The following is a 25229-nucleotide window of genomic DNA, read 5'->3' as shown; positions in this document are numbered from 1 at the left end:
CTCTTGCCATCACGTGGACTTTAAAACTCCTGAACTGTTCATAATCAAACGACCTCACAGCGTGGATCACACCCGTGTCTCCGTTCACAGACAGATAGGAGGACACCGGGGCACCGTTCACCTCACCAGCTAACAGAGAATAAACCACTGTACCGTTCTGTCTCCAGTCGGGGTCTCGAGCACTAACGGAACATAAAGTGGAGCCCGGTTTGTTATTCTCACTCACATATGCGTTGTACGACTGTTCCTCAAACACAGGTGGGTTGTCGTTGATGTCAGCTACAGATAACTGAACACTTTTAGAAGAGGACAGAGGTGGAGAGCCCTCGTCAGTGGCAGTGATTGTAATGTTGTAATCAGACACTAGTTCACGGTCCAGTTGTCCTGTGGTCACCAGAGAATAATAGTTTTTAATAGATGGAACCAACTTAAAGGGGACACCCTGCTGGATGGTGCAGCGGACCTGTTGATTTTTCCCAGAGTCTGCATCCTGCACATGAATGATGCCCACCTCTGCACCCGATGATATGCTCTCGGGTATGCGGTTTGATAACGAACTGATATGGATGACTGGGGCGTTATCATTGACGTCAGTTATATCTATTACAACTTTTGTTTCTGTAGAAAGGCCATAACCATCTTTCCCTTCAATTAGCATTTCAAACTTCGACTCTTCTTCATAATCAACATTTCTTGCGAGTATAATTTCGCCGGTATTTTCATTTAAAGAAAATATTTCCTTTGCTATATCACTTATTCCGCTGAATTCATATGTTACTTCACCATTAACTCCTTCATCTGCATCTGTAGCACTCACTGTTGCAACTACTGTATCTATAGGGGAGTTTTCAGGAAGAGAAGCCTCATAGATTGTATGAGTGAAAACTGGGGCGTTATCATTAGCATCCAGTACGGTGATTTTAATGACTGCTGTGCCTGATTTCGGAGGATTACCGCCATCGACGGCTGTCAGCAATAAAGCCACATCTTGCTGCTCTTCGCGATCTAATTCCCTGTCTAAAACTAACTCGCTGTATTTTGTGCCGACGGCATTCGTTAGTACGTTCAGAGCAAAATAATTATTCCTTTGCAAAATGTAATTTTGAACAGCATTTTGTCCTATGTCTGCATCGCGTGCTGCATTTATTCTGTAGCGAGAACCTTTCGGAGCTAATTCACCAATATCCAATTTAACGACGTCTTTAACAAAAACTGGTGGATTGTCATTTACATCCTGAATTTGCAAAGATATCCGGTACGATTCGAGTGGATCTTCGAGTACTAGTTCACATTTTAAATTGCAAGAAACCTTAGCTCCACATAGCTCCTCTCGATCAATCCGATCACCAACAACCAGTTCTCCAGCATCAACGTTTATCTCGCAGTAACGTTTACGGTTTCCTTCGAGAGCAATCCGAGCCTTCCGAGCGGAAAGACTGCTTACTTGAAGCCCAAGGTCCTTGGCTATGTTTCCAATCACCGATCCTTGTTTCATTTCCTCGGGGAAAGAATAGCTCACATCGCCACAACACAGCTCTACTGCCAGAAGAAAACACATGAAAGTGCAGACAAGGTTCACCGAAAACACGAAATATGCCATCACTCAAAAAATAAATTGAATGAAAAAGAAGGAGGTGGTTAGCATTCCTCAGAAACACAAAATCATGTGTTCATGTGCGAGTAATCCAAGGAGTACAGTGCAGTGGCAAACAATAAGCTTTAACACTGTGGGTGGAGACGCTTGATTGTCTCATCTGTAGCCTGTTTTACAATTTTCGATTGGTAGACAGCGACACTCACTGCATCCTACAAGGATTACAAAATAGCCTCAAGTTGACGAAAAGCAAGAAACTTAGCTAATCGAAAGAGACTTCATCCCGAGAAGAATGACAGACGACAAAAGGCGCTTTCTATGGGTTAATTCGGTTCTGTTTTATCTGTTCAATGCCGTCTACCCCACGGTATGTTAGCAATAAAATGTAGTACTAGATTGTATGATACTGTTGCTACAAACATGTATTTCTTGTTTATAAATGTAATTGGGCAAAAACCTGTAAAAATTCATAACTGAAAGCGTCAACCTGACACAACATCCAAGCAAAAATTCAGCCTAAAAGAAAGAGTTGCTGAATACCCAATTCAGCTCTGTAACAAAAGTCGAAACTATTATGAAGGAAAAAATATATTTTTTTCTCATTATTATATTAAATTATTCTGCAAAGTATTTTGTTTTGCTTAATTAATTTGTTTATTTTTAAAGAATGGGTAAATCCAACTGCAGGATTTCGTTGAATAATTAACACAACATATTTGACTGTGAGTAAATTCAAGAAAAAATTCTAATAATAATCACAACAAACAGAACGGAGTTTTATGATGTATGAAGGCAAACCTTTACAGGTATTCGCTCTACCAAACTAAGAGTTGAACCTTAGGAACATCCACAGTGAAAAATCCAGTATTCAATGTGCAGGATTTCGTATCGTTTATCGCTGTGATTTTTTGTTTCTTTTTTCTTGATTAATTAATTAATATATTCATTCAGTTGAAATAAGGCCAATGACATGAACTGATATTAAAACAAAAACGACGAATTTGTAGTAAAATTCTCGGTTAATGATGTTATTCGGAGCTTTACTAACTCAAGTTCATGCGTACAGTAATATACAATATTTTCATCTATGAAAAAAAAGTTTTATGAAAATAGTTAATTTGATTGAAAGAAAATAACACCGAAGATGTGTTTCGGAAGAAGGGTTGAATTTTTTTGGAATGACGTAGGTGTAATGACGTCAACGTGGTATTCTTACCTGAGGAGGGTCGTCAGACTCCCCAAAAGCCTCGAGAAAATCTGATGGACTTTTCTTCAGAGTCTGGTCAGCAGGCAGCGTGTTGTCATTGTATGATGTCACATATTTAAAATCACTGGTTCTTGAACCTGTGGTCAGGTACGCATCATAATTGTAAGTGCTGCGTAAAGTTCCTGTGCCATCAACATCTGCGTAATTAGGAGGGAGATAACCGCTGGGGATGGCAACTGCTCCGTCAAACAACAATCTGGGCTTTCTCCTGCGACAAAACCTCAAACCCAGGATGATGATGATGAAAGTCAGAAAAAACGTGGACACAGACACCAGCGCAATGATCAGATAAGAGGTCAGTTTGGAATTGCTCTCATTATAAGACAGATCCTTCAGTTCTGGCACCTCAGCCAAGTTATCAGAAATAAGTAAATACATGGAACAGGTGGCAGACAGAGAGGGCTGTCCGTTATCTTTCACTGCCACTACAAGGTTCTGTTTCATGCTGTCAGAGTCAGAAATGTCCCGCTGTGTCCTGATCTCTCCGCTGTGGACACCAATGGTAAAAAGTCCTGGATCAGTGGATTTGACTATTTGATAGGACAGCCAGGCGTTCTGTCCGGAGTCTGCGTCCACCGCGATCACTTTGGACACCAGAGAGCCTCCGTGTGCAGCTTTGGGGACCAGCTCGGTCATGAAGGAGTTGCCCTCTGGGGAGGGGTACAGGATCTGAGGAGAGTTGTCATTCACATCTGAGATGAACACACTCACGGTCACGTTGCTGCTGAGAGGAGGAGAACCGTTGTCTCTGGCCATCACGTGGACTTTAAAACTCCTGAACTGTTCATAATCAAACGACCTCACAGCGTGGATCACACCCGTGTCTCCGTTCACAGACAGATAGGAGGACACCGGGGCACCGTTCACCTCACCAGCTAACAGAGAATAAACCACTGTACCGTTCTGTCTCCAGTCGGGGTCTCGAGCACTAACGGAACATAAAGTGGAGCCCGGTTTGTTATTCTCACTCACATATGCGCTGTACGACTGTTCCTCAAACACAGGTGGGTTGTCGTTGATGTCAGCTACAGATAACTGAACACTTTTAGAGGATGATAGAGGTGGAGAGCCCTCGTCAGTGGCAGTGATTGTAATGTTGTAATCAGACACTAGTTCGCGGTCCAGATGTCCTGTGCTCACTAGAGAATAATAGTTTTTAATAGAAGGAACCAACTTAAAGGGGACACCCTGCTGGATGGAGCAGCGGACCTGTCGGTTATTCTCAGAGTCTCTGTCCTGCACGTTAATGATGCCCACCTCTGTACCAGTTGGCGCGTTCTCGGGTATGGGATTAGACAGTGATTTTAAATAAACTACAGGGGCGTTATCATTTTCATCAGTTAGCTCTATGTAAACTTTTGAAGACGAACTTAATCCCAGACCGTCATTGGCTATGACTGGCAGTTCAAATGCATTCTTTTTCTCAAAATCAGTTGTACCAATTACTCTGATTTCGCCAGTTTTAAAATCAATAGAAAACACCTTTTCATCGATATCTGATACATGGCCAAAGTCATAGGACACCTCGCCATTCACTCCCTCATCAGCATCTGTAGCGCTGACTCTAACCACTACAGTATTAAGAGGAGAGTTTTCGGGTATGCTGGCTTTATAGACAGCTTGGCTGAATACTGGAGCATTATCATTAGCATCCAGTACGGTGACATGTATCATAACAGTGCTTGATCTCTGTGGTGAACCACCATCAACAGCTGTGAGAGGTAAATTAATCTCTCGCTGTGTTTCTCTGTCGAGTTTGTGATCAAGAACAAGCTCGACGTTGTTTGCATCAACCATTAAAATAAAGTTATCATTTTTTTGTAGACTGTACCTCTGGACAGAATTTTTGCCTATATCCGCATCGTGCGCGCCCTCTATTCGGAAACGAGTCCCCTTTTCTGCTGACTCCCTTATTTCCATTTTAATGGAATTTCTTTTGAATTGTGGATAGTTGTCGTTTATATCTTGAACGTGTAGATTTATACGATGTAGTTCTAAAGGATTCTCCAGTACAAGTTCCTGGATTAAAATGCATGACGGTTTCGTGCCACAAAGACTCTCTCTGTCAAGCTGCTCGGCAACGCTCAAATCTCCCGTTTGTAAACTAACGGCACAAAATCGTTCGTTATCTCCTTCTGCGTCAACACGGGCCTTGCGAGATGACAATGTAGTAATATCCAGACCGAGATCCTTAGCTATATTTCCAAAGACAGTTCCTGGTTTCAGCTCCTCTTGGATAGAATAGCTTACTTCAGTACACACGGATTGCAGCGCAAGTATACAGACGACAAAGAGGGTAATCAGGCCAGACTCTAAAAATCCACCGTATTCCATAATTACAAAAACAGAAACATCCGCCAGCAAAGAAAAGATACAACGGAGTTAGTTCACCTCTCGAACGCGTTTGCGATGGAGTGAATTAAACAAATCCAAATACAGAAATCAGCACTGCAATCCAATGGTTCCTTCCAACACAAAGCGCAGGAACAATGGGTGGAGACGATGGCGTTGACGTTACAATGTTTCAAAGTAATCTGGTAGACAGCGACACGATGTGTTCATTTCAGACAGAACATCTGGTAAAATACCAGATTGACAGGTTAATGACGTCATGCAACTATTTCCCATATAAACACAATTAAGCACCTTAATATATTAAATTGTATTAATTTCATTAAAGCAAGTATCTACAGCCACAGTTTCTGCTAGGATCAAAGAATCTGTTAAGTGCTGTGATGGAAGTAAGTAAAACCATGTTGCAGTGCACACTTATAACGTTGTTTTAACGCCAGTGAACGCAGTATTTTGCATTTATCTACAAAATTTCAATATTGTGTTATTTAGTTTAAACTGCGATTACACTTAACATTTTCTCTGCAAGTAAATTTTAATGAAAATAGCAGCATGCAAAATTTGTCTCCAAACTACTTTCCGTATGGTTGCCTTCTATGTGTTCAGCACCATGGACAGAGTCTACTCAAACAAGTCCTTACGCTCAGTTTGTATAAAAGAAAAATACAATCTTTGTCAGTATGTTACAACATTTTAAATGAAGAAAAGTCAAAGTAACAAATCACTAGTCATATGGCAGCACCTCTAGTCCAAAGAGCATGCACATTACTGTTGGTCGCAGTTAAAACATAACTTTAATAAAGTTGGAATACTGTACTAACTTGGAATCAAACTATTCAAGGGATGCATGTAGCTATAGGGCAATTTTAGCAGACTTGCCAAAAAAGAAACACAATATACTTGTATTAACCAATGATCCTCCTCTGAAAGCACAATGACTATTGTTTTAAATATTTCTCCATAAACAGATGAGCTAAAGCTTTCTGGGAGAATCCTGTTGGCTTTTGTTATGTCTGTTTATGGCCTTACGGTATGTGTTCAAAGTGAGTTATTACTCAGATAATTATCTACTGAGAGTGCAATAATAATTAATCTGAAGATGATCCATTGCTGAAAGGAAAACAAGTAACATCTTAAAGAAGGGATGGCGTTCTAAAAAGTAGACAGTTAAACTTTTTCATCTTTCAAAGAGAAAAATATTAGGAAGACAAAACAATATAATTCCACTATTTCTAATTGACATATAACATACTAAGTTATTAGATAAAACTGATGCCAGTGGAGCAACAACACCTAACAGAAAACTGATCTGATAGATAAGAAGATTAAAAATATAATAATAATCGTTGAGTATTTTCTGACAATATGTTCTGGCAAGTTAATTGTGAATGGGGGTGTTAACTAAATGTTTTCCTTTGATGAATGTTAGTTAAGAACATTTGATATAATAGCATTTAAAAAAATGTAACTGAAATAGACGGTTGCTCGAAATTGGCAAATACCATGTAGAGATTGACATCACACATTTGTCAAAATTAAGCTTATTTCAGTCTTTTCTTACCTGGGGAGGGTCGTCCGACTCCCCAAAAGCCTCGAGAAAATCTGATGGACTTTTCTTCAGAGTCTGGTCAGCAGGCAGCGTGTTGTCATTGTATGATGTCACAAACTTAAAGTCACTGGTTCTTGAACCTGTGGTCAGGTACGCATCATAATTGTAAGTGCTGCGTAAAGTTCCTGTGCCATCAACATCTGCGTAATTAGGAGGGAGATAACCGCTGGGGATGGCGACTGCTCCATCAAACAACAATCTTGGCTTTCTCCTGCGACAAAACCTCAAACCCAGGATGATGATGATGAAAGTCAGGAAAAATGTGGACACAGACACCAGCGCAATGATCAGATAAGATGTCAGTTTGGAATTGCTCTCATTATAAGACAGATCCTTCAGTTCTGGCACTTCCGCCAAGTTATCAGAAATGAGTAAATACATGGAACAGGTGGCAGACAGGGAGAGCTGTCCGTTATCTTTCACTGCCACTACAAGGTTCTGTTTCATGCTGTCAGATTCAGAAATGTCCCGCTGTGTCCTGATCTCTCCGCTGTGGACACCAATAGTAAAAAGTCCTGAATCAGTGGATTTGACTATATGATAGGACAACCAAGCGTTCTGTCCTGAGTCTGCGTCCACCGCGATCACTTTGGACACCAGAGAGCCTCCGTGTGCAGCTTTGGGGACCAGCTCGGTCATGAAGGAATTGCCCTCCGGGGAGGGGTACAAGATCTGAGGAGAGTTGTCATTCACGTCTGAGATGAACACACTCACGGTCACGTTGCTGCTGAGAGGAGGAGAACCGTTGTCTCTGGCCATCACGTGGACTTTAAAATTCCTGAACTGTTCATAATCAAACGACCTCACAGCGTGGATCACACCCGTGTCTCCGTTCACAGACAGATAGGAGGACACCGGGGCACCGTTCACCTCACCAGCTAACAGAGAATAAACCACTGTACCGTTCTGTCTCCAGTCGGGGTCTCGAGCACTAACGGAACATAAAGTGGAGCCCGGTTTGTTATTCTCACTCACATATGCGTTGTACGACTGTTCCTCAAACACAGGTGGGTTGTCGTTGATGTCAGCTACAGATAACTGAACACTTTTAGAAGAGGACAGAGGTGGAGAGCCCTCGTCAGTGGCAGTGATTGTAATGTTGTAATCAGATACTAGTTCACGGTCCAGTTGTCCCGTGGTGACCAGAGAATAATAGTTTTTAATAGACGGAACCAACTTAAAGGGGACACCCTGCTGGATGGAGCAGCGGACCTGTCCGTTATTCTCAGAGTCTCTGTCCTGCACGTTAATGATGCCCACCTCTGTACCAGGCGGCACGTTCTCTGCAGGTGGGTTCATTAGTGACTTTATATATATTACTGGTGCATTGTCATTAACATCGGTGATATCGATCATTACTTTAGCGTCGGATGAAAGCCCATAACCATCTTTGGCCTCTATACGCATCTCATATTTTGAATTTGTCTCAAAATCAAGCATTCCTGTGACCTTTATCTCTCCTGTTTTACTGTCCAGTGAAAAAAACTTTTTAGCTCTTTCTGTGATGCGATTAAATTCGTACGACACCTCTCCGTTCACTCCCTCATCTGCATCAGTTGCGCTTACAATTACAACTAAAGTGTTAAGATTTGAATTTTCAGGTAGATTGGCTTTGTAAACGGCCTGGTCAAACACTGGCGCGTTATCGTTAGCATCCAACACAGTAACGTATATAACGGCACTTCCTGACCTCTGTGGATTTCCACCATCGACTGCAGTCAGGATAAAATTTAAATCGTGCTCCTTTTCGCGGTCTAGCTCTTTATCTAGCACCAGCTCGATGCTCTTAGTCCCATCAGCATCTTCTCGAACAGATAAAACAAAATGGTCATTCTTTTGTAAACTGTATTGTTTGACTGCGTTCTGCCCAATATCTACATCATGTGCTTCATTGACGCGGTATCGAGCTCCTTTAACTGCTGATTCTGTTATTTCCAACTTAACTGTATCTTTAGGGAAAACTGGTGAATTGTCGTTTACATCCAGAATAAGCAGTGAAATACGGTGCAGCTCCAAAGGGCTCTCCACGACTAATTCAAATTTAAGCATGCACGAAAGCCTCTCCCCGCACAGCTCCTCCCTGTCAATCTTCTCCCTGATGACAAAATTTCCAGTCTTGAGGTCAATGTCGCAGTAATGTTGGTAGTTTTCCTCTGTATCAATCCGGGCTTTACGAGTGAACAATTTTGCTACTTCCAGGCCGAGATCCTTGGCAATATTCCCAACAATGGATCCCGGTCTCATCTCCTCCGGTGCAGAATAGCTGAGGTCCGCAGCGGTTATCTCGAAAAACAGAGCAAAGCCGAACACAAAACAGAGCGAGGCTTGTCTTTTTAGGGCCATTTTTTCACCCAAAAAAGACACGAATACAAAAATGCCCCTTCCGCTGGGAATATTACACAAAGTGATAACAAAACAGCGTATACCGCGACTACAACAATGGTAGCTCTAGTTTTAGACTAATATCTTCGTTGGTAGTGGGTGGGGAATTGAACCTCTTCATATCTGCTAGTGAGCAGCGACGCTGTGAGTTAATTTGAGATATTACAAATAAACATGTTATAAGCTAGTATAAAATGCCACAGTTACAGCCACAACGACCACCGTAATCGTTTTGTTGCCAATTTTAATTCACAAAAGAAACCGATTTTTCCTGCATGTTTGGACTTTGATTTTGTGTTAAAGTACAAAAAAGCACAAAGTTTCATTCAGCACCACAGACAGCGCTTCAAGGGTGAGGAAAAGACATACATACATCCCTCATTTAAATTTTCTGAAAGTGACAACATGATGGACTTTTCAAAAAACACATTAAAATAACACTAGTCCTATATTTTTAGAAAACGAATATTTATTGGAGAATCTAAAGTGCCGCAAAAGAAAAAAACAGGGTGTTTAATCATCAGGCATAGAAAATGAGTGAAAGACATTTTAACGAAGAATAAAAGAATAATAATTTTATTTAGTCTATTGTTTGGTGATTAAAAAACGCCTGGAACTACAACATCTAATAGGCGTTTGCAGCAGACACACAATTTACACGGACAAAACTAATCAATATTCTAAGTGTTCTTGAAATTTGAGAGAGAATTTGTTTATTTTTCCATTAATTAAGTAAATGTGACGTGTGTTAAACGTAGTTAGTAAACACCACTTAACAACAGTTTCTATAAATGTACTAAAATTATTTTTAAAACATTTCATCTGTAGCACAAGTACAAGTTTAAACGACCTCGTGATTACACGAATTACATTCAAAATATCAAACTGGCTAGTGGAACTTCACATCTAACAGCAAGCAATGGACTTATTAGGCGCACTGTCCTACAGAAAATTAACTGATAATTAAATTGATAAATGTTATTGACCACTCAGTATTTCAGAATGTCAATTTGTGATGACTGACAATTTTCTCTTAAACATGACTAAAACAAGTTGCAGACAAGTAATAATCGTAAAATAATTTTTATTCATTTAATATTTTTTAAAATGGCAAAAGCCAGTAAAATAACTTCATAACTAGTGACATTTGGAAACAAAACGTGCACATCAGTCACTTGAAAAGGGCTGTGCCAAAAAATGGAATATCAAGAAAATGCGTGCCAGTGAATGCCTTCCTATAAATCAACACCTCTAAAAGATTTAAAAACTGAGAAGAAAGTAGCTGAAGTGCATAACATTACACTGCAACGTTAAATTAGATTATTTTAAAAAAAAAAGTGTCCTACCTCTACAGACTCATCTGGATTATCAAACATTTCAGCAAAGTCTGATGGACTTTTCTTCAGAGTCTGGTCAGCAGGCAGCGTGTTCTCATTGTATGATGTCACAAACTTAAAGTCACTGGTTCTTGAACCTGTGGTCAGGTACGCGTCATAATTGTAAGCGCTGCGTAAAGTTCCTGTGCCATCAACATCTGCGTAATTAGGAGGGAGATAACCGCTGGGGATGGCAACTGCTCCGTCAAACAACAGTCTGGGCTTCCTCCTGCGACAAAATCTCAAACCCAGGATGATGATGATGAAAGTCAGAAAAAACGTGGACACAGACACCAGCGAGATGATCAGATAAGAGGTCAGTTTGGAACTGCTCTCATTAAAAGACAGATCCTTCAGTTCTGGCACCTCAGCCAAGTTATCAGAAATAAGTAAATACATGGAACAGGTGGCAGACAGAGAGGGCTGTCCGTTATCTTTCACTGCCACTACAAGGTTCTGTTTCATGCTGTCAGATTCAGAAATGTCCCGCTGTGTCCTGATCTCTCCGCTGTGGACACCAATAGTAAAAAGTCCCGGATCAGTGGATTTGACTATTTGATAGGACAGCCAGGCGTTCTGTCCGGAGTCTGAGTCCACCGCGATCACTTTGGACACCAGAGAGCCTCCGTGTGCAGCTTTGGGGACCAGCTCGGTCATGAAGGAGTTGCCCTCTGGGGAGGGGTATAGGATCTGAGGAGAGTTGTCATTCACATCTGAGATGAACACACTCACGGTCACGTTGCTGCTGAGAGGAGGAGAACCGTTGTCTCTGGCCATCACGTGGACTTTAAAACTCCTGAACTGTTCATAATCAAACGACCTCACAGCGTGGATCACACCCGTGTCTCCGTTCACAGACAGATAGGAGGACACCGGGGCACCGTTCACCTCACCAGCTAACAGAGAATAAACCACTGTACCGTTCTGTCTCCAGTCGGGGTCTCGAGCACTAACGGAACATAAAGTGGAGCCCGGTTTGTTATTCTCACTCACATATGCGCTGTACGACTGTTCCTCAAACACAGGTGGGTTGTCGTTGATGTCAGCTACAGATAACTGAACACTTTTAGAGGATGATAGAGGTGGAGAGCCCTCGTCAGTGGCAGTGATTGTAATGTTGTAATCAGACACTAGTTCGCGGTCCAGTTGTCCTGTGCTCACCAGAGAATAATAGTTTTTAATAGAAGGAACCAACTTAAAGGGGACACCCTGCTGGATGGAGCAGCGGACCTGTCGGTTATTCTCAGAGTCTCTGTCCTGCACGTTAATGATGCCCACCTCTGTACCAGTTGGCGCGTTCTCGGGTATGGGATTAGACAGTGATTTTAAATAAACTACAGGGGCGTTATCATTTTCATCAGTTAGCTCTATGTAAACTTTTGAAGACGAACTTAATCCCAGACCGTCATTGGCTATGACTGGCAGTTCAAATGCATTCTTTTTCTCAAAATCAGTTGTACCAATTACTCTGATTTCGCCAGTTTTAAAATCAATAGAAAACACCTTTTCATCGATATCTGATACATGGCCAAAGTCATAGGACACCTCGCCATTCACTCCCTCATCAGCATCTGTAGCGCTGACTCTAACCACTACAGTATTAAGAGGAGAGTTTTCGGGTATGCTGGCTTTATAGACGGCTTGGCTGAATACTGGAGCATTATCATTAGCATCCAGTACGGTGACATGTATCATAACAGTGCTTGATCTCTGTGGTGAACCACCATCAACAGCTGTGAGAGGTAAATTAATCTCTCGCTGTGTTTCTCTGTCGAGTTTGTGATCAAGAACAAGCTCGACGTTGTTTGCATCAACCATTAAAATAAAGTTATCATTTTTTTGTAGACTGTACCTCTGAACAGAATTTTTGCCTATATCCGCATCGTGCGCGCCCTCTATTCGGAAACGAGTCCCCTTTTCTGCTGACTCACTTATTTCCATTTTAATTGAATTTCTTTTGAATTGTGGAGAGTTGTCGTTTATATCTTGAACGTGTAGATTTATACGATGTAGTTCTAAAGGATTCTCCAGTACAAGTTCCTGGATTAAAATGCATGACGGTTTCGTGCCACAAAGACTCTCTCTGTCAAGCTGCTCGGCAACGCTCAAATCTCCCGTTTGTAAACTAACGGCACAAAATCGTTCGTTATCGCCTTCTGCGTCAACACGGGCCTTGCGAGATGACAATGTAGTAATATCCAGACCGAGATCCTTAGCTATATTTCCAAAGACAGTTCCTGGTTTCAGCTCCTCTTGGATAGAATAGCTTACTTCAGTACACACGGATTGCAGCGCAAGTATACAGACGACAAAGAGGGTAATCAGGCCAGACTCTAAAAATCCACCGTATTCCATAATTACAAAAACAGAAACATCCGCCAGCAAAGAAAAGATACAACGGAGTTAGTTCACCTCTCGAACGCGTTTGCGATGGAGTGAATTAAACAAATCCAAATACAGAAATCAGCACTGCAATCCAATGGTTCCTTCCAACACAAAGCGCAGGAACAATGGTCGGAGACGATGGCGTTGACGTTACAATGTTTCAAAGTAATCTGGTAGACAGCGACACGATGTGTTCATTTCAGACAGAACATCTGGTAAAATACCAGATTGACAGGTTAATGACGTCATGCAACTATTTCCCATATAAACACAATTAAGCACCTTAATATATTAAATTGTATTAATTTCATTAAAGCAAGTAACTACAGCCACAGTTTCTGCTAGGATCAAAGAATCTGTTAAGTGCTGTGATGGAAGTAAGTAAAACCATGTTGCAGTGCACACTTATAACGTTGTTTTAACGCCAGTGAACGCAGTATTTTGCATTTATCTACAAAATTGCAATATTGTGTTATTTAGTTTAAACTACGATTAAACTTAACATTTTCTCTGCAAGTACATTTTAATGAAAATAGCAGCATGTAAAATTTGTCTCCAAACTACTTTCCGTATGGTTGCCTTCTATGTATTCAGCACCATGGACAGAGTCTACTCAAACGAGTCCTTACGCTCAGTTTGTATAAAAGAAAAATACAATCTTTGTCAGTATGTTACAACATTTTAAATGATATTATTTTTTATTTCTGATTGACATATAACATACTAAGTTATTAGATAAATCAGTAAATTGATGCCAGTGGAGCAACAACGCCTAAAAGAAAACTGATCTGATAGAAAAGAAATAAGGGTTGATTGCAGAAAAACTTATTTATGCTCATAAGACAGTACTATACATCTTTAAGATCTGCATTCTATTGTTGTAAAATGTGATAAGTTATAACATAAAATATACAGAAAGCAAATACAAAACAAATTCTAATAAGTAGTAATTAGTAATTTCTGAATGGAACATGGGAGCAGTCAGTTTTTAAAACAGGGCTAACTGTGAAACTTCAGCTGTAAAAGACAAATCAAGTGTCACTGGCGACAATTTCATTTACAACCTCTGCCACGTAGCTTGAGACTTGATTAAAAAAATAAAATATAGTGCAGAAGAAGATTTAAAATATAATAATAATGGTTGAATATTTTCTGACAATATGTTCTGGCAAGTTAATTGTGAATGGGGTGTGAGCTAAAGGTTTTCATTTCATAAATGTTAGTTAAGAACAGTTGATATAATAGCATTAAAAAAATCTGTAACTGAAATAGACGTTTGCTCAAAATTGGCTAATACCATGTAGAGATTGACATCACACGTTTGTCAAAAAATGCTTATTTCAGTCTTTTCTTACCTGGGGAGGGTCGTCAGACTCCCCAAAAGCCTCGAGAAAATCTGATGGACTTTTCTTCAGAGTCTGATCAGCGGGCAGCGTGTTGTCATTGTATGATGTCACAAACTTAAAATCACTGGTTCTTGAACCTGTGGTCAGGTACGCGTCATAATTGTAAGTGCTGCGTAAAGTTCCTGTGCCATCAACATCTGCGTAATTAGGAGGGAGATAACCGCTGGGGATGGCAACTGCTCCGTCAAACAACAGTCTGGGCTTTCTCCTGCGACAAAACCTCAAACCCAGGATGATGATGATGAAAGTCAGAAAAAAGGTGGACACAGACACCAGCGCGATGATCAGATAAGAGGTCAGTTTGGAATTGCTCTCATTATAAGACAGATCCTTCAGTTCTGGCACCTCAGCCAAGTTATCAGAAATAAGTAAATACATGGAACAGGTGGCAGACAGAGAGGGCTGTCCGTTATCTTTCACTGCCACTACAAGGTTCTGTTTCGTGCTGTCAGATTCAGAAATGTCCCGCTGTGTCCTGATCTCTCCGCTGTGGACACCAATGGTAAAAAGTCCCGGATCAGTGGATTTGACAATTTGATAGGACAGCCAGGCATTCTGTCCGGAGTCTGCGTCCACCGCGATCACTTTGGACACCAGAGAGCCTCCGTGTGCAGCTTTGGGGACCAGCTCGGTCATGAATGAGTTGCCCTCTGGGGAGGGGTACAGGATCTGAGGAGAGTTGTCATTCACATCTGAGATGAACACACTCACGGTCACGTTGCTGCTGAGGGGAGGAGAACCGTTGTCTCTGGCCATCACGTGGACTTTAAAACTCCTGAACTGTTCATAATCAAACGACCTCACAGCGTGGATCACACCCGTGTCTCCGTTCACAGACAGATAGGAGGACACCGGGGCACCGTTCACCTCACCAGCTAACAGAGAATAAACCACTGTACCGTTCTGTCTCCAGTCGGGGTCTCGAGCACTAACGGAACATAAAGTGGAGCCCGGTTTGTTATTCTCACTCACATATGCGCTGTACGACTGTTCCTCAAACACAGGTGGGTTGTCGTTGATGTCAGCTACAGATAACTGAACACTTTTAGAGGAGGACAGAGGTGGAGAGCCCTCGTCAGTGGCAGTGATTGTAATGTTGTAATCAGACACTAGTTCACGGTCCAGTTGTCCTGTGGTCACCAGAGAATAATAGTTTTTAATAGAAGGAACCAACTTAAAGGGGAAACCCTGCTGGATGGAGCAGCGGACCTGTCCGTTATTCTCAGAGTCTCTGTCCTGCACGTTAATGATGCCCACCTCTGTACCAGGTGGCACGTTCTCTGCAGCGGGGTTTATCAATGACTTTATATATATTACTGGTGCATTGTCATTAACATCGGTGATATCGATCATTACTTTAGCGTCGGATGAAAGCCCATAACCATCTTTGGCCTCTATACGCATCTCATATTTTGAATTTGTCTCAAAATCAAGCATTCCTGTGACCTTTATCTCTCCTGTTTTACTGTCCAGTGAAAAAACCTTTTTAGCTCTTTCTGTGATGCGATTAAATTCGTACGACACCTCTCCGTTCACTCCCTCATCTGCATCAGTTGCGCTTACAATTACAACTAAAGTGTTAAGATTTGAATTTTCAGGTAGATTGGCTTTGTAAACGGCCTGGTCAAACACTGGCGCGTTATCGTTAGCATCCAACACAGTAACGTATATAACGGCACTTCCTGACCTCTGTGGATTTCCACCATCGACTGCAGTCAGGATAAAATTTAAATCGTGCTCCTTTTCGCGGTCTAGCTCTTTATCTAGCACCAGCTCGATGCTCTTAGTCCCATCAGCATCTTCTCGAACAGATAAAACAAAATGGTCATTCTTTTGTAAACTGTATTGTTTGACTGCGTTCTGCCCAATATCTACATCATGTGCTTCATTGACGCGGTATCGAGCTCCTTTATCTGCTGATTCTCTTATTTCCAACTTAACTGTATCTTTGGGGAAAACTGGTGAATTGTCGTTTACATCCAGAATAAGCAGTGAAATACGGTGCAGCTCCAAAGGGCTCTCCACGACTAATTCAAATTTAAGCATGCACGAAAGCCTCTCCCCGCACAGCTCCTCCCTGTCAATCTTCTCCCTGATGACAAAATTTCCAGTCTTGAGGTCAATGTCGCAGTAATGTTGGTAGTTTTCCTCTGTATCAATCCGGGCTTTACGAGTGAACAATTTTGCTACTTCCAGGCCGAGATCCTTGGCAATATTCCCAACAATGGATCCCGGTCTCATCTCCTCCGGTGCAGAATAGCTAAGGTCCGCAGCGGTTATCTCGAAAAACAGAGCAAAGCCGAACACAAAACAGAGCGAGGCTTGTCTTTTTAGGGCCATTTTTCACCCAAAAAAGACACGAATATAAAAATGCCCCTTCCGCTGGGAATATTACACAAAGTGATAACAAAACAGCGTATACCGCGACTACAACAATGGTAGCTCTAGTTTTAGACTAATATCTTCGTTGGTAGTGGGTGGGGAATTGAACCTCTTCATATCTGCTAGTGAGCAGCGACGCTGTGAGTTAATTTGAGATATTACAAATAAACATGTTATAAGCTAGTATAAAATGCCACAGTTACAGCCACAACGACCACCGTAATCGTTTTGTTGCCAATTTTAATTCCCAAAAGAAACCGATTTTTCCTGCATGTTTGGACTTTGATTTTGTGTTAAAGTACAAAAAAGCGCAAAGTTTCATTCAGCACCACAGACAGCGCTTCAAGGGTGAGGAAAAGACATACATACATCCCTCATTTACGTTTTCTGAAAGTGACAACATGATGGACTTTTCAAAAAACACATTAAAATAAAACTAGTCCTATATTTTTAGAAAACGAATATTTATTGGAGAATCTAAAGTGCCGCAAAAGAAAAAAACAGGGTGTTTAATCATAAGGCATAGAAAATGAGTGAAAGACATTTTAACGAAGAATAAAAGAATAATAATTTTATTTAGTCTATTGTTTGATGATTAAAAAACGCCTGGAACTACAACATCTAATAGGCGTTTGCAGCAGACACACAATTTACACGGACAAAACGAATCAATATTCTAAGTGTTCTTGAAATTTGAGAGAGAATTTGTTTATTTTTCCATCAATTAAGTAAATGTGACGTGTGTTAAACGTAGTTAGTAAACACCACTTAACAACAGTTTCTATAAATGTACTAAAATTATTTTTAAAACATTTCATCTGTAGCACAAGTACAAGTTTAACGACCTCGTGATTACACGAATTACATTCAAAATATCAAACTGGCTAGTGGAACTTCACATCTAATAGCAAGCAATGGACTTATTAGGCACACTGTCCTACAGAGAATTAACTGATAATTAAATTGATAAATGTTATTGACCACTCAGTATTTCAGAATGTCAATTTGTGATGACTGACAATTTTCTCTTAAACATGACTAAAGTTATAATTCAACAAGTTGCAGACAAGTAATAATCGTAAAATATTTTTTTAATCATTTAATATTTTCTAAAATGGCAAAAGCCAGTAAAATAACTGCATAACTAGTGACATTTGGAAACAAAACGTGCACATCAGTCACTTGAAAAGGGCTGTGCCGAAAAAAGGAATATCAAGAAAATGCGTGCCAGTGAATGCCTTCCTATGAATCAACACCTCTAAAAGATTAAAAAACTGAGAAGAAAGTAGCTGAAGTGCATAACATTACACTGCAACGTTAAATTAGATTATTTTTTTTAAAAAAAGTGTCCTACCTCTACAGACTCATCTGGATTATCAAACATTTCAGCAAAGTCTGATGGACTTTTCTTCAGAGTCTGGTCAGCAGGCAGCGTGTTGTCATTGTACGATGTCACAAACTTAAAGTCACTGGTTCTTGAACCTGTGGTCAGGTACGCGTCATAATTGTAAGCGCTGCGTAAAGTTCCTGTGCCATCAACATCTGTGTAATTAGGAGGGAGATAACCGCTGGGGATGGCAACTGCTCCGTCAAACAACAGTCTGGGCTTTCTCCTGCGACAAAATCTCAAACCCAGGATGATGATGATGAAAGTCAGGAAAAACGTGGACACAGACACCAGCGCGATGATCAGATAAGAGGTCAGTTTGGAACTGCTCTCATTAAAAGACAGATCCTTCAGTTCTGGCACCTCAGCCAAGTTATCAGAAATAAGTAAATACATGGAACAGGTGGCAGACAGAGAGGGCTGTCCGTTATCTTTCACTGCCACTACAAGGTTCTGTTTCATGCTGTCAGATTCAGAAATGTCCCGCTGTGTCCTGATCTCTCCGCTGTGGACACCAATGGTAAAAAGTCCCGGATCAGTGGATTTGACAATTTGATAGGACAGCCAGGCGTTCTGTCCTGAGTCTGAGTCCACCGCGATCACTTTGGACACCAGAGAGCCTCCGTGTGCAGCTTTGGGGACCAGCTCGGTCATGAAGGAGTTGCCCTCTGGGGAGGGGTACAGGATCTGAGGAGAGTTGTCATTCATATCTGAGATGAACACACTCACGGTCACGTTGCTGCTGAGGGGAGGAGAACCGTTGTCTCTGGCCATCACGTGGACTTTAAAACTCCTGAACTGTTCGTAATCAAACGACCTCACAGCGTGGATCACACCCGTTTCTCCGTTCACAGACAGATATGAGGACACCGGGGCACCGTTCACCTCACCAGCTAACAGAGAATAAACCACTGTACCGTTCTGTCTCCAGTCGGGGTCTCGAGCACTAACGGAACATAAAGTGGAGCCAGGTTTGTTATTCTCACTCACATATGCGCTGTACGACTGTTCCTCAAACACAGGTGGGTTGTCGTTGATGTCAGCTACAGATAACTGAACACTTTTAGAGGAGGACAGAGGTGGAGAGCCCTCGTCAGTGGCAGTGATTGTAATGTTGTAATCAGATACTAGTTCACGGTCCAGTTGTCCTGTGGTCACCAGAGAATAATAGTTTTTAATAGAAGGAACCAACTTAAAGGGGACACCCTGCTGGATGGAGCAGCGGACCTGTCCGTTATTCTCAGAGTCTTTGTCCTGCACGTTAATGATTCCCACCTCTGTACCAGGTGACGCGTTCTCGGGTATGGAGTTAGATAGTGATTTTAAACTAATGCCAGGTGGGTTGTCATTTACATCTGACAGCTCAATTATTACTTTTGAGTCTGAGGTAAGACCATATCCGTCTTTAGCATCTACACGCATTTCATAAACGGACTCTTCTTCAAAATCCAAAGGTCCGATTACCTTTATTTCTCCTGTGATGTGATTTAAATCAAATGCTCTTCTACCAGTCTCTGATATACGACTCAGCTCATAAGTCACCTTACCATTTAGACCTTCATCTGCATCAGTTGCAGCCACTTTAACCACTACAGTATATAAAGGAGAATTTTCAGGAAGACTGGCTTTATACACAGCTTGACTAAAAACCGGAGCGTTATCGTTAGCGTCTAAGACAATTACATGCACGGTAGTCGTGCCACTTCTTTTAGGACTGCCCCCATCCAATGCAGTAAGCAGTAATCGGAATTCCCGCTGTTCCTCGCGATCTAATTCCTTTTGCAACACTAGTTCAGCAAATCTGCCTCCATCTAATTTAGTCTGCATTTTCAGCACTAGATAACTGTTAGTCTGCAACACATATCTTTGAACAGCGTTTTGTCCAATATCGAGATCGTGTGCTTCCAAAATACGGAAACGGGATCCCTTTACAGCCAATTCATTGATTTCTATTTTTATTTCATCTTTCGCAAAAACAGGTTGATTGTCATTGATATCTTGTATTTGTAATGAAATTTGATGTAACACAAGTGGCGCCTCTAAGACCAATTCAGATTTGAGGATGCAAGATGCCTTTTCGCCACAAAGAGCCTCTCTATCAATCCTCTCAGCTACAATTAAATCGCCAGTGCTTGGATTTATGTCACAATACCGTTTACGGTTCAGATCGCTGTCAATGCGGGCCTTTCGAACAGATAATTCCCCCACGTTCAGTCCGAGGTCCCTTGCTACATTTCCTATGACAGATCCGGTCTTCATTTCCTCGGGAAAAGAATAGCTCACATCTCCATAGCCGAAGTGAAAGGATTGAAGAAAGAAAGCAAAGCTGTATAGCAGGCCCGCCACCGAATTTCTACTGTGTGCCATCTTTGGACAAAAAATACAAAGAAAAACACTCGAAAACGTTTAACAGTCCAAACTGTATCAGTGCGAAAACAAGTGCGCTCTTTTCACATCAGTTATAATCGAAAAATATTTCCAGAGAATGGTGGACAAAAGCACACCCAAAGGGACAGTTTGACAATGACAAGACTGCATTAACACTAACAAACCAAGAGCTATGGGTGGAGGTATGTTTCCACTGCTGGTAAACAGCGACTCTCTGAGTTCAAATGCGTTGTCTGCACGTGAAATATCTAACTTGCAGACAACGCATTGGTTTCCTTTATGACCACAGCACACACAGCACACTACTTTAAAAAAAAAAAAAGGGGGGGGGGGGGGGGGGTTACAGCTAAACGTATTGTCAATTTATATTTTAATACCGATCTGGGTAGGCAACATTTTTCACTGGTAAAAACATTCATTACTAAAGAAAATTAGTAGTCCCAGTAACGTCCACGTTCAATTACCATTTCACTGGTGCGCATTCTCCCTAAAAAAATGGAAAATGCATAAGTAGAGTAAATACAAACATAAGCACTCATCTTCGGGTAGAGTAAGAAGTATAAAAACATGAAAAATCAAATTAAGAAGCTTTAAATAGCATCCACAAACTGAATTATGCAATAAGAAAAATCACAAGCCAGGGCAAATATTCATCAGAGAAATAAAATGAATGACAATATTGAGCTTAATCAAGTGTTTTCCTAATTCGTGAGGGTCCATTTATCAGTACAGGCAAATGTAACCTCCTTGGAAAGGAAATAACCCATGATTACTATTGAGAATTACCGTCTGAATAATACCGCAGATTTTAAAGACAGCAAGCATTCTTGTACTGTAAGTGAATCTCTAAAGGACAGGGTGATGGCACTTTTTCAACCTGGTGGAAGGTTATGAAGTCCATGGCAAGGTGAGTGTTTGTTACTTTGTTGTTTTTTAATTTGTTAAGTTAAGAACCTCAGAATACCAAACAAACAGCAATTTGAACTTCAACATGTCAATCTGAATTATGATAGTTCATATATCAGCAATATCTTCTGCATAAAATTTTGTGCTTTTGATATCTATTACTAACTTTTACTAACCATATAATGCCAGAGAAAGACTCCATCACTTTGGAGTCTCTCTCTGGCATTATATGGTTAATACATCCTTTCAAATGGAAAAAAGTTCATTTCTAATTCTGGACTTGGAAAAAGGAAAACCTGACAAATAAAGTCAATTCTTTTTCCATTTCTATAGCCAAATGTTTTTTTTCTTAATTATCATTCCCCTAAATCTTTCTATTATGCAATGAATTGCAGCTTCTAATACACGTGCTGAAGTTCATAGTTGAGAAGATAAAATTAAAATGCATGATAGTGACATAAAAATATATTTAAGGACACTGTTTCTACTAAGGCAGTATCTGACTACGATATGACTGTTTTCATTAATATTAAATGAAATAAAATATATGGAATTATAAACCTAAAAAACATTCCGAATATCTATACAAGAAAGTTTGATTGGTTAAGGTGCAAATTTATCCCCCCCAACAGATTTATAAATTTAACGCCAGTAAATAAGTCATACCTCTAGAGACACATCTGATTCTTCAAATGCATCAGCAAAATCTGATGGACTTCAAAGACAATACTATAAATGTAAAAACTTAAAGACATAACAAAAAACTGCAATTTTGATAACAGGGTTATTTCAGAATCCTACCTCTATTGAAGTATCGAGATCTTCAAATGGATCAGCAAAGTCTGATGGACTTTTCTTCAGAGTCTGGTCAGCAGGCAGCGTGTTGTCATTGTATGATGTCACAAACTTAAAGTCACTGGTTCTTGAACCTGTGGTCAGGTATGCTTCATAATTGTAAGTGCTGCGTAAAGTTCCTGTGCCATCAACATCTGCGTAATTAGGAGGGAGATAACCGCTGGGGATGGCAACTGCTCCATCAAACAACAGTCTGGGCTTTCTCCTGCGACAAAACCTCAAACCCAGGATGATGATGATGAAAGTCAGAAAAAACGTGGACACAGACACCAGCGCGATGATCAGATAAGAGGTCAGTTTGGAATTGTTCTCATTATAAGACAGATCCTTCAGTTCTGGCACCTCAGCCAAGTTATCAGAAATAAGTAAATACATGGAACAGGTGGCAGACAGAGAGGGCTGTCCGTTATCTTTCACTGCCACTACAAGGTTCTGTTTCATGCTGTCAGATTCAGAAATGTCCCGCTGTGTCCTGATCTCTCCGCTGTGGACACCAATGGTAAAAAGTCCTGGATCAGTGGATTTGACTATTTGATAGGACAGCCAGGCGTTCTGTCCGGAGTCTGCGTCCACCGCGATCACTTTGGACACCAGAGAGCCTCCGTGTGCAGCTTTGGGGACCAGCTCGGTCATGAAGGAGTTGCCCTCCGGGGAGGGGTACAGGATCTGAGGAGAGTTGTCATTCACATCTGAGATGAACACACTCATGGTCACGTTGCTGCTGAGGGGAGGAGAACCGTTGTCTCTGGCCATCACGTGGACTTTAAAACTCCTGAACTGTTCATAATCAAACGACCTCACAGCGTGGATCACACCCGTGTCTCCGTTCACAGACAGATAGGAGGACACCGGGGCACCGTTCACCTCACCAGCTAACAGAGAATAAACCACTGTACCGTTCTGTCTCCAGTCGGGGTCTCGAGCACTAACGGAACATAAAGTGGAGCCAGGTTTGTTATTCTCACTCACATATGCGCTGTACGACTGTTCCTCAAACACAGGTGAGTTGTCGTTGATGTCAGCTACAGATAACTGAATACTTTTAGAAGAGGACAGAGGTGGAGAGCCCTCGTCAGTGGCAATGATTGTAATGTTGTAATCAGACACTAGTTCGCGGTCCAGTTGCCCTGTGGTCACCAGAGAATAATAGTTTTTAATAGACGTAACCAATTTAAAGGGGACACCCTGCTGGATGGAGCAGCGGACCTGTCCATTATATTCAGAGTCTCTGTCCTGTACGTTAATGATGCCCACCTCTGTACCAGGTGGCACATTCTCAGGTATGGGATTTGACAGTGTCTTCAGGTATATAAATGGTGTATTATCATTTACATCAGTCACATCTATTAAAACTCTAGCATAAGATGTTAGTCCTAAACCATCTTTGGCTTTTACCCTCATTTCAAAAAAACTTCTTTCTTCATAGTCAATTACACCAGTTACTTTAATTTCTCCCGTTTTGGAATCAATGGAAAATACATTTATGTCGTTGTCAGACACATGGCCAAACTGATATGCTACATCTCCATTCACTCCTTCGTCTGCATCTGTGGCACTGACGTTAATCACTGTTGTATCTAAAGGACAGTTTTCAGGCAGACTGGCTTTATAAACGGCCTGGCTGAACTCTGGGGCGTTATCATTAGCATCCAGCACAGTGACGTGTATGGCTACGGTACCGGATCTCTGAGGAGATCCACCGTCCAAAGCTGTGAGGAGTAAATTAATTTCCTTTTGTTTCTCTCGATCAAGTTTGTTCTGTAGAACAAGTTCAACTCTATTGCTATCAACAGCCAGAATAAAGTTGTCGTTCTTATGTAGGCTGTATCTTTGCACAGCATTTTCACCAATATCTGCGTCATGGGCCTCTTCAATTGAGAAGCGGTTACCCTTCTCTGCTGACTCGCTTATTTCCATTCTTATCAAATTTTCGTTAAATTGCGGTGCATTGTCGTTCACATCTTGAATATGCAGACTTACATGGTGAAGCTCCAAAGGATTTTCTAACACCAGATCTACTTTTAAAACACAAGAAGGTTTCTTCCCGCAAAGGCTTTCCCTGTCAATTCTCTCCGATGTGATCAAATCTCCGGTTCTCATATTAATTTCACAGTACCTTTTCCGAGATCCTTCAAAATCAACACGGGCTTGTCGTGAAGCTAAGGTTCCAAAATTAACACTGAGGTCCTTCGCGACGTTTCCAATGACATAGTCTCGTTTCATTTCTTCTGGAATAGAGTAACTCAGGTCCCCATAAACCAGGCGCAGCGTTACAACAAACAAAGCAGACCGGAGAATCAGTCTTAACCCTGAAAATCCTTTGTCTCCCATCCTGATACAAAAACGTGACCGCAGTGCTTCTGATGCACTTTCCAGAGCAAAAACAACAACTAGATTCGTAAACGATTCAACAATCCAAAGTGTAATATCACGATGAAACACGGAGAAACATGTCTGCAAACGTAACTGGTTCTCAGGGAATTACAGTCGACATCTGTGTAGTAGCAGTGGGTGGAGTGGTGTGTGTCAGTGTGCTATCAGCCAACAGCGACACCACGAGTTGCCTTTTATCCTCACACTAGGTGATTAAATATGTTTGTCGATGTCTGAAAACACAAGTCATGTTCACTTATCGTTAAATAAACTTTGAATTGGTGTTTCAAAACACAAGCTTATTGAAAACACCAAAACTACTAGAAATCGCCGAACGCTAACTAAAAAAAAAAAAATTGTGTTTCACGATTTACTGATGACAAGGAACATCATACCACTTGTGCATGAAGAACAGTAACAAGTACCTCCCCAGTAACCATTTTATAATCAGTTTGTAACTACAAGCAATTAACGAGTGTATATAGTGGCAAACAAGAAATGTCTACACACATGTGCTGTATGTGATAAAATGTCATTCGTTTACCTCAGGCACATAACCTATAAACA

General features: G+C 41.1%; 1 protein-coding gene across 11 annotated transcripts in view; it reads right to left on the bottom strand.

The window, feature by feature from the left end:
• The window catches only part of LOC146392385 (protocadherin gamma-C5-like), a 308150-nt gene that overhangs the window by 263724 nt on the left and 19197 nt on the right, over nt 1–25229 (bottom strand). The window contains exon 1 of one of the 11 annotated variants that reach the window (XM_084946795.1): nt 22236–24809. The exons of 3 other annotated variants lie outside the window; for them this stretch is intronic. In XM_084946795.1, coding sequence (XP_084802921.1) covers nt 22236–24620 — 2385 coding nt within the window. In that variant the 5' untranslated portion in view covers nt 24621–24809. Of the gene's footprint in view, nt 1–2810; nt 5516–6774; nt 9641–10550; nt 13201–14320; nt 16898–22235; nt 24810–25229 lie in introns of those variants that run through there. 7 more of the 11 variants (XM_084946934.1, XM_084946764.1, XM_084946808.1 and 4 more) reach the window with 7 other exon arrangements.

This window comes from Perissodus microlepis, chromosome 2, assembly GCF_051167445.1.
Source record: "Perissodus microlepis isolate ML-2025 ecotype Zambia chromosome 2, ASM5116744v1, whole genome shotgun sequence".
NCBI lineage: Eukaryota > Metazoa > Chordata > Actinopteri > Cichliformes > Cichlidae > Perissodus > Perissodus microlepis.
The sequence above is the reverse complement of the archived record's forward strand: the minus strand, read 5'-3'. Positions and strand labels throughout refer to the sequence as shown.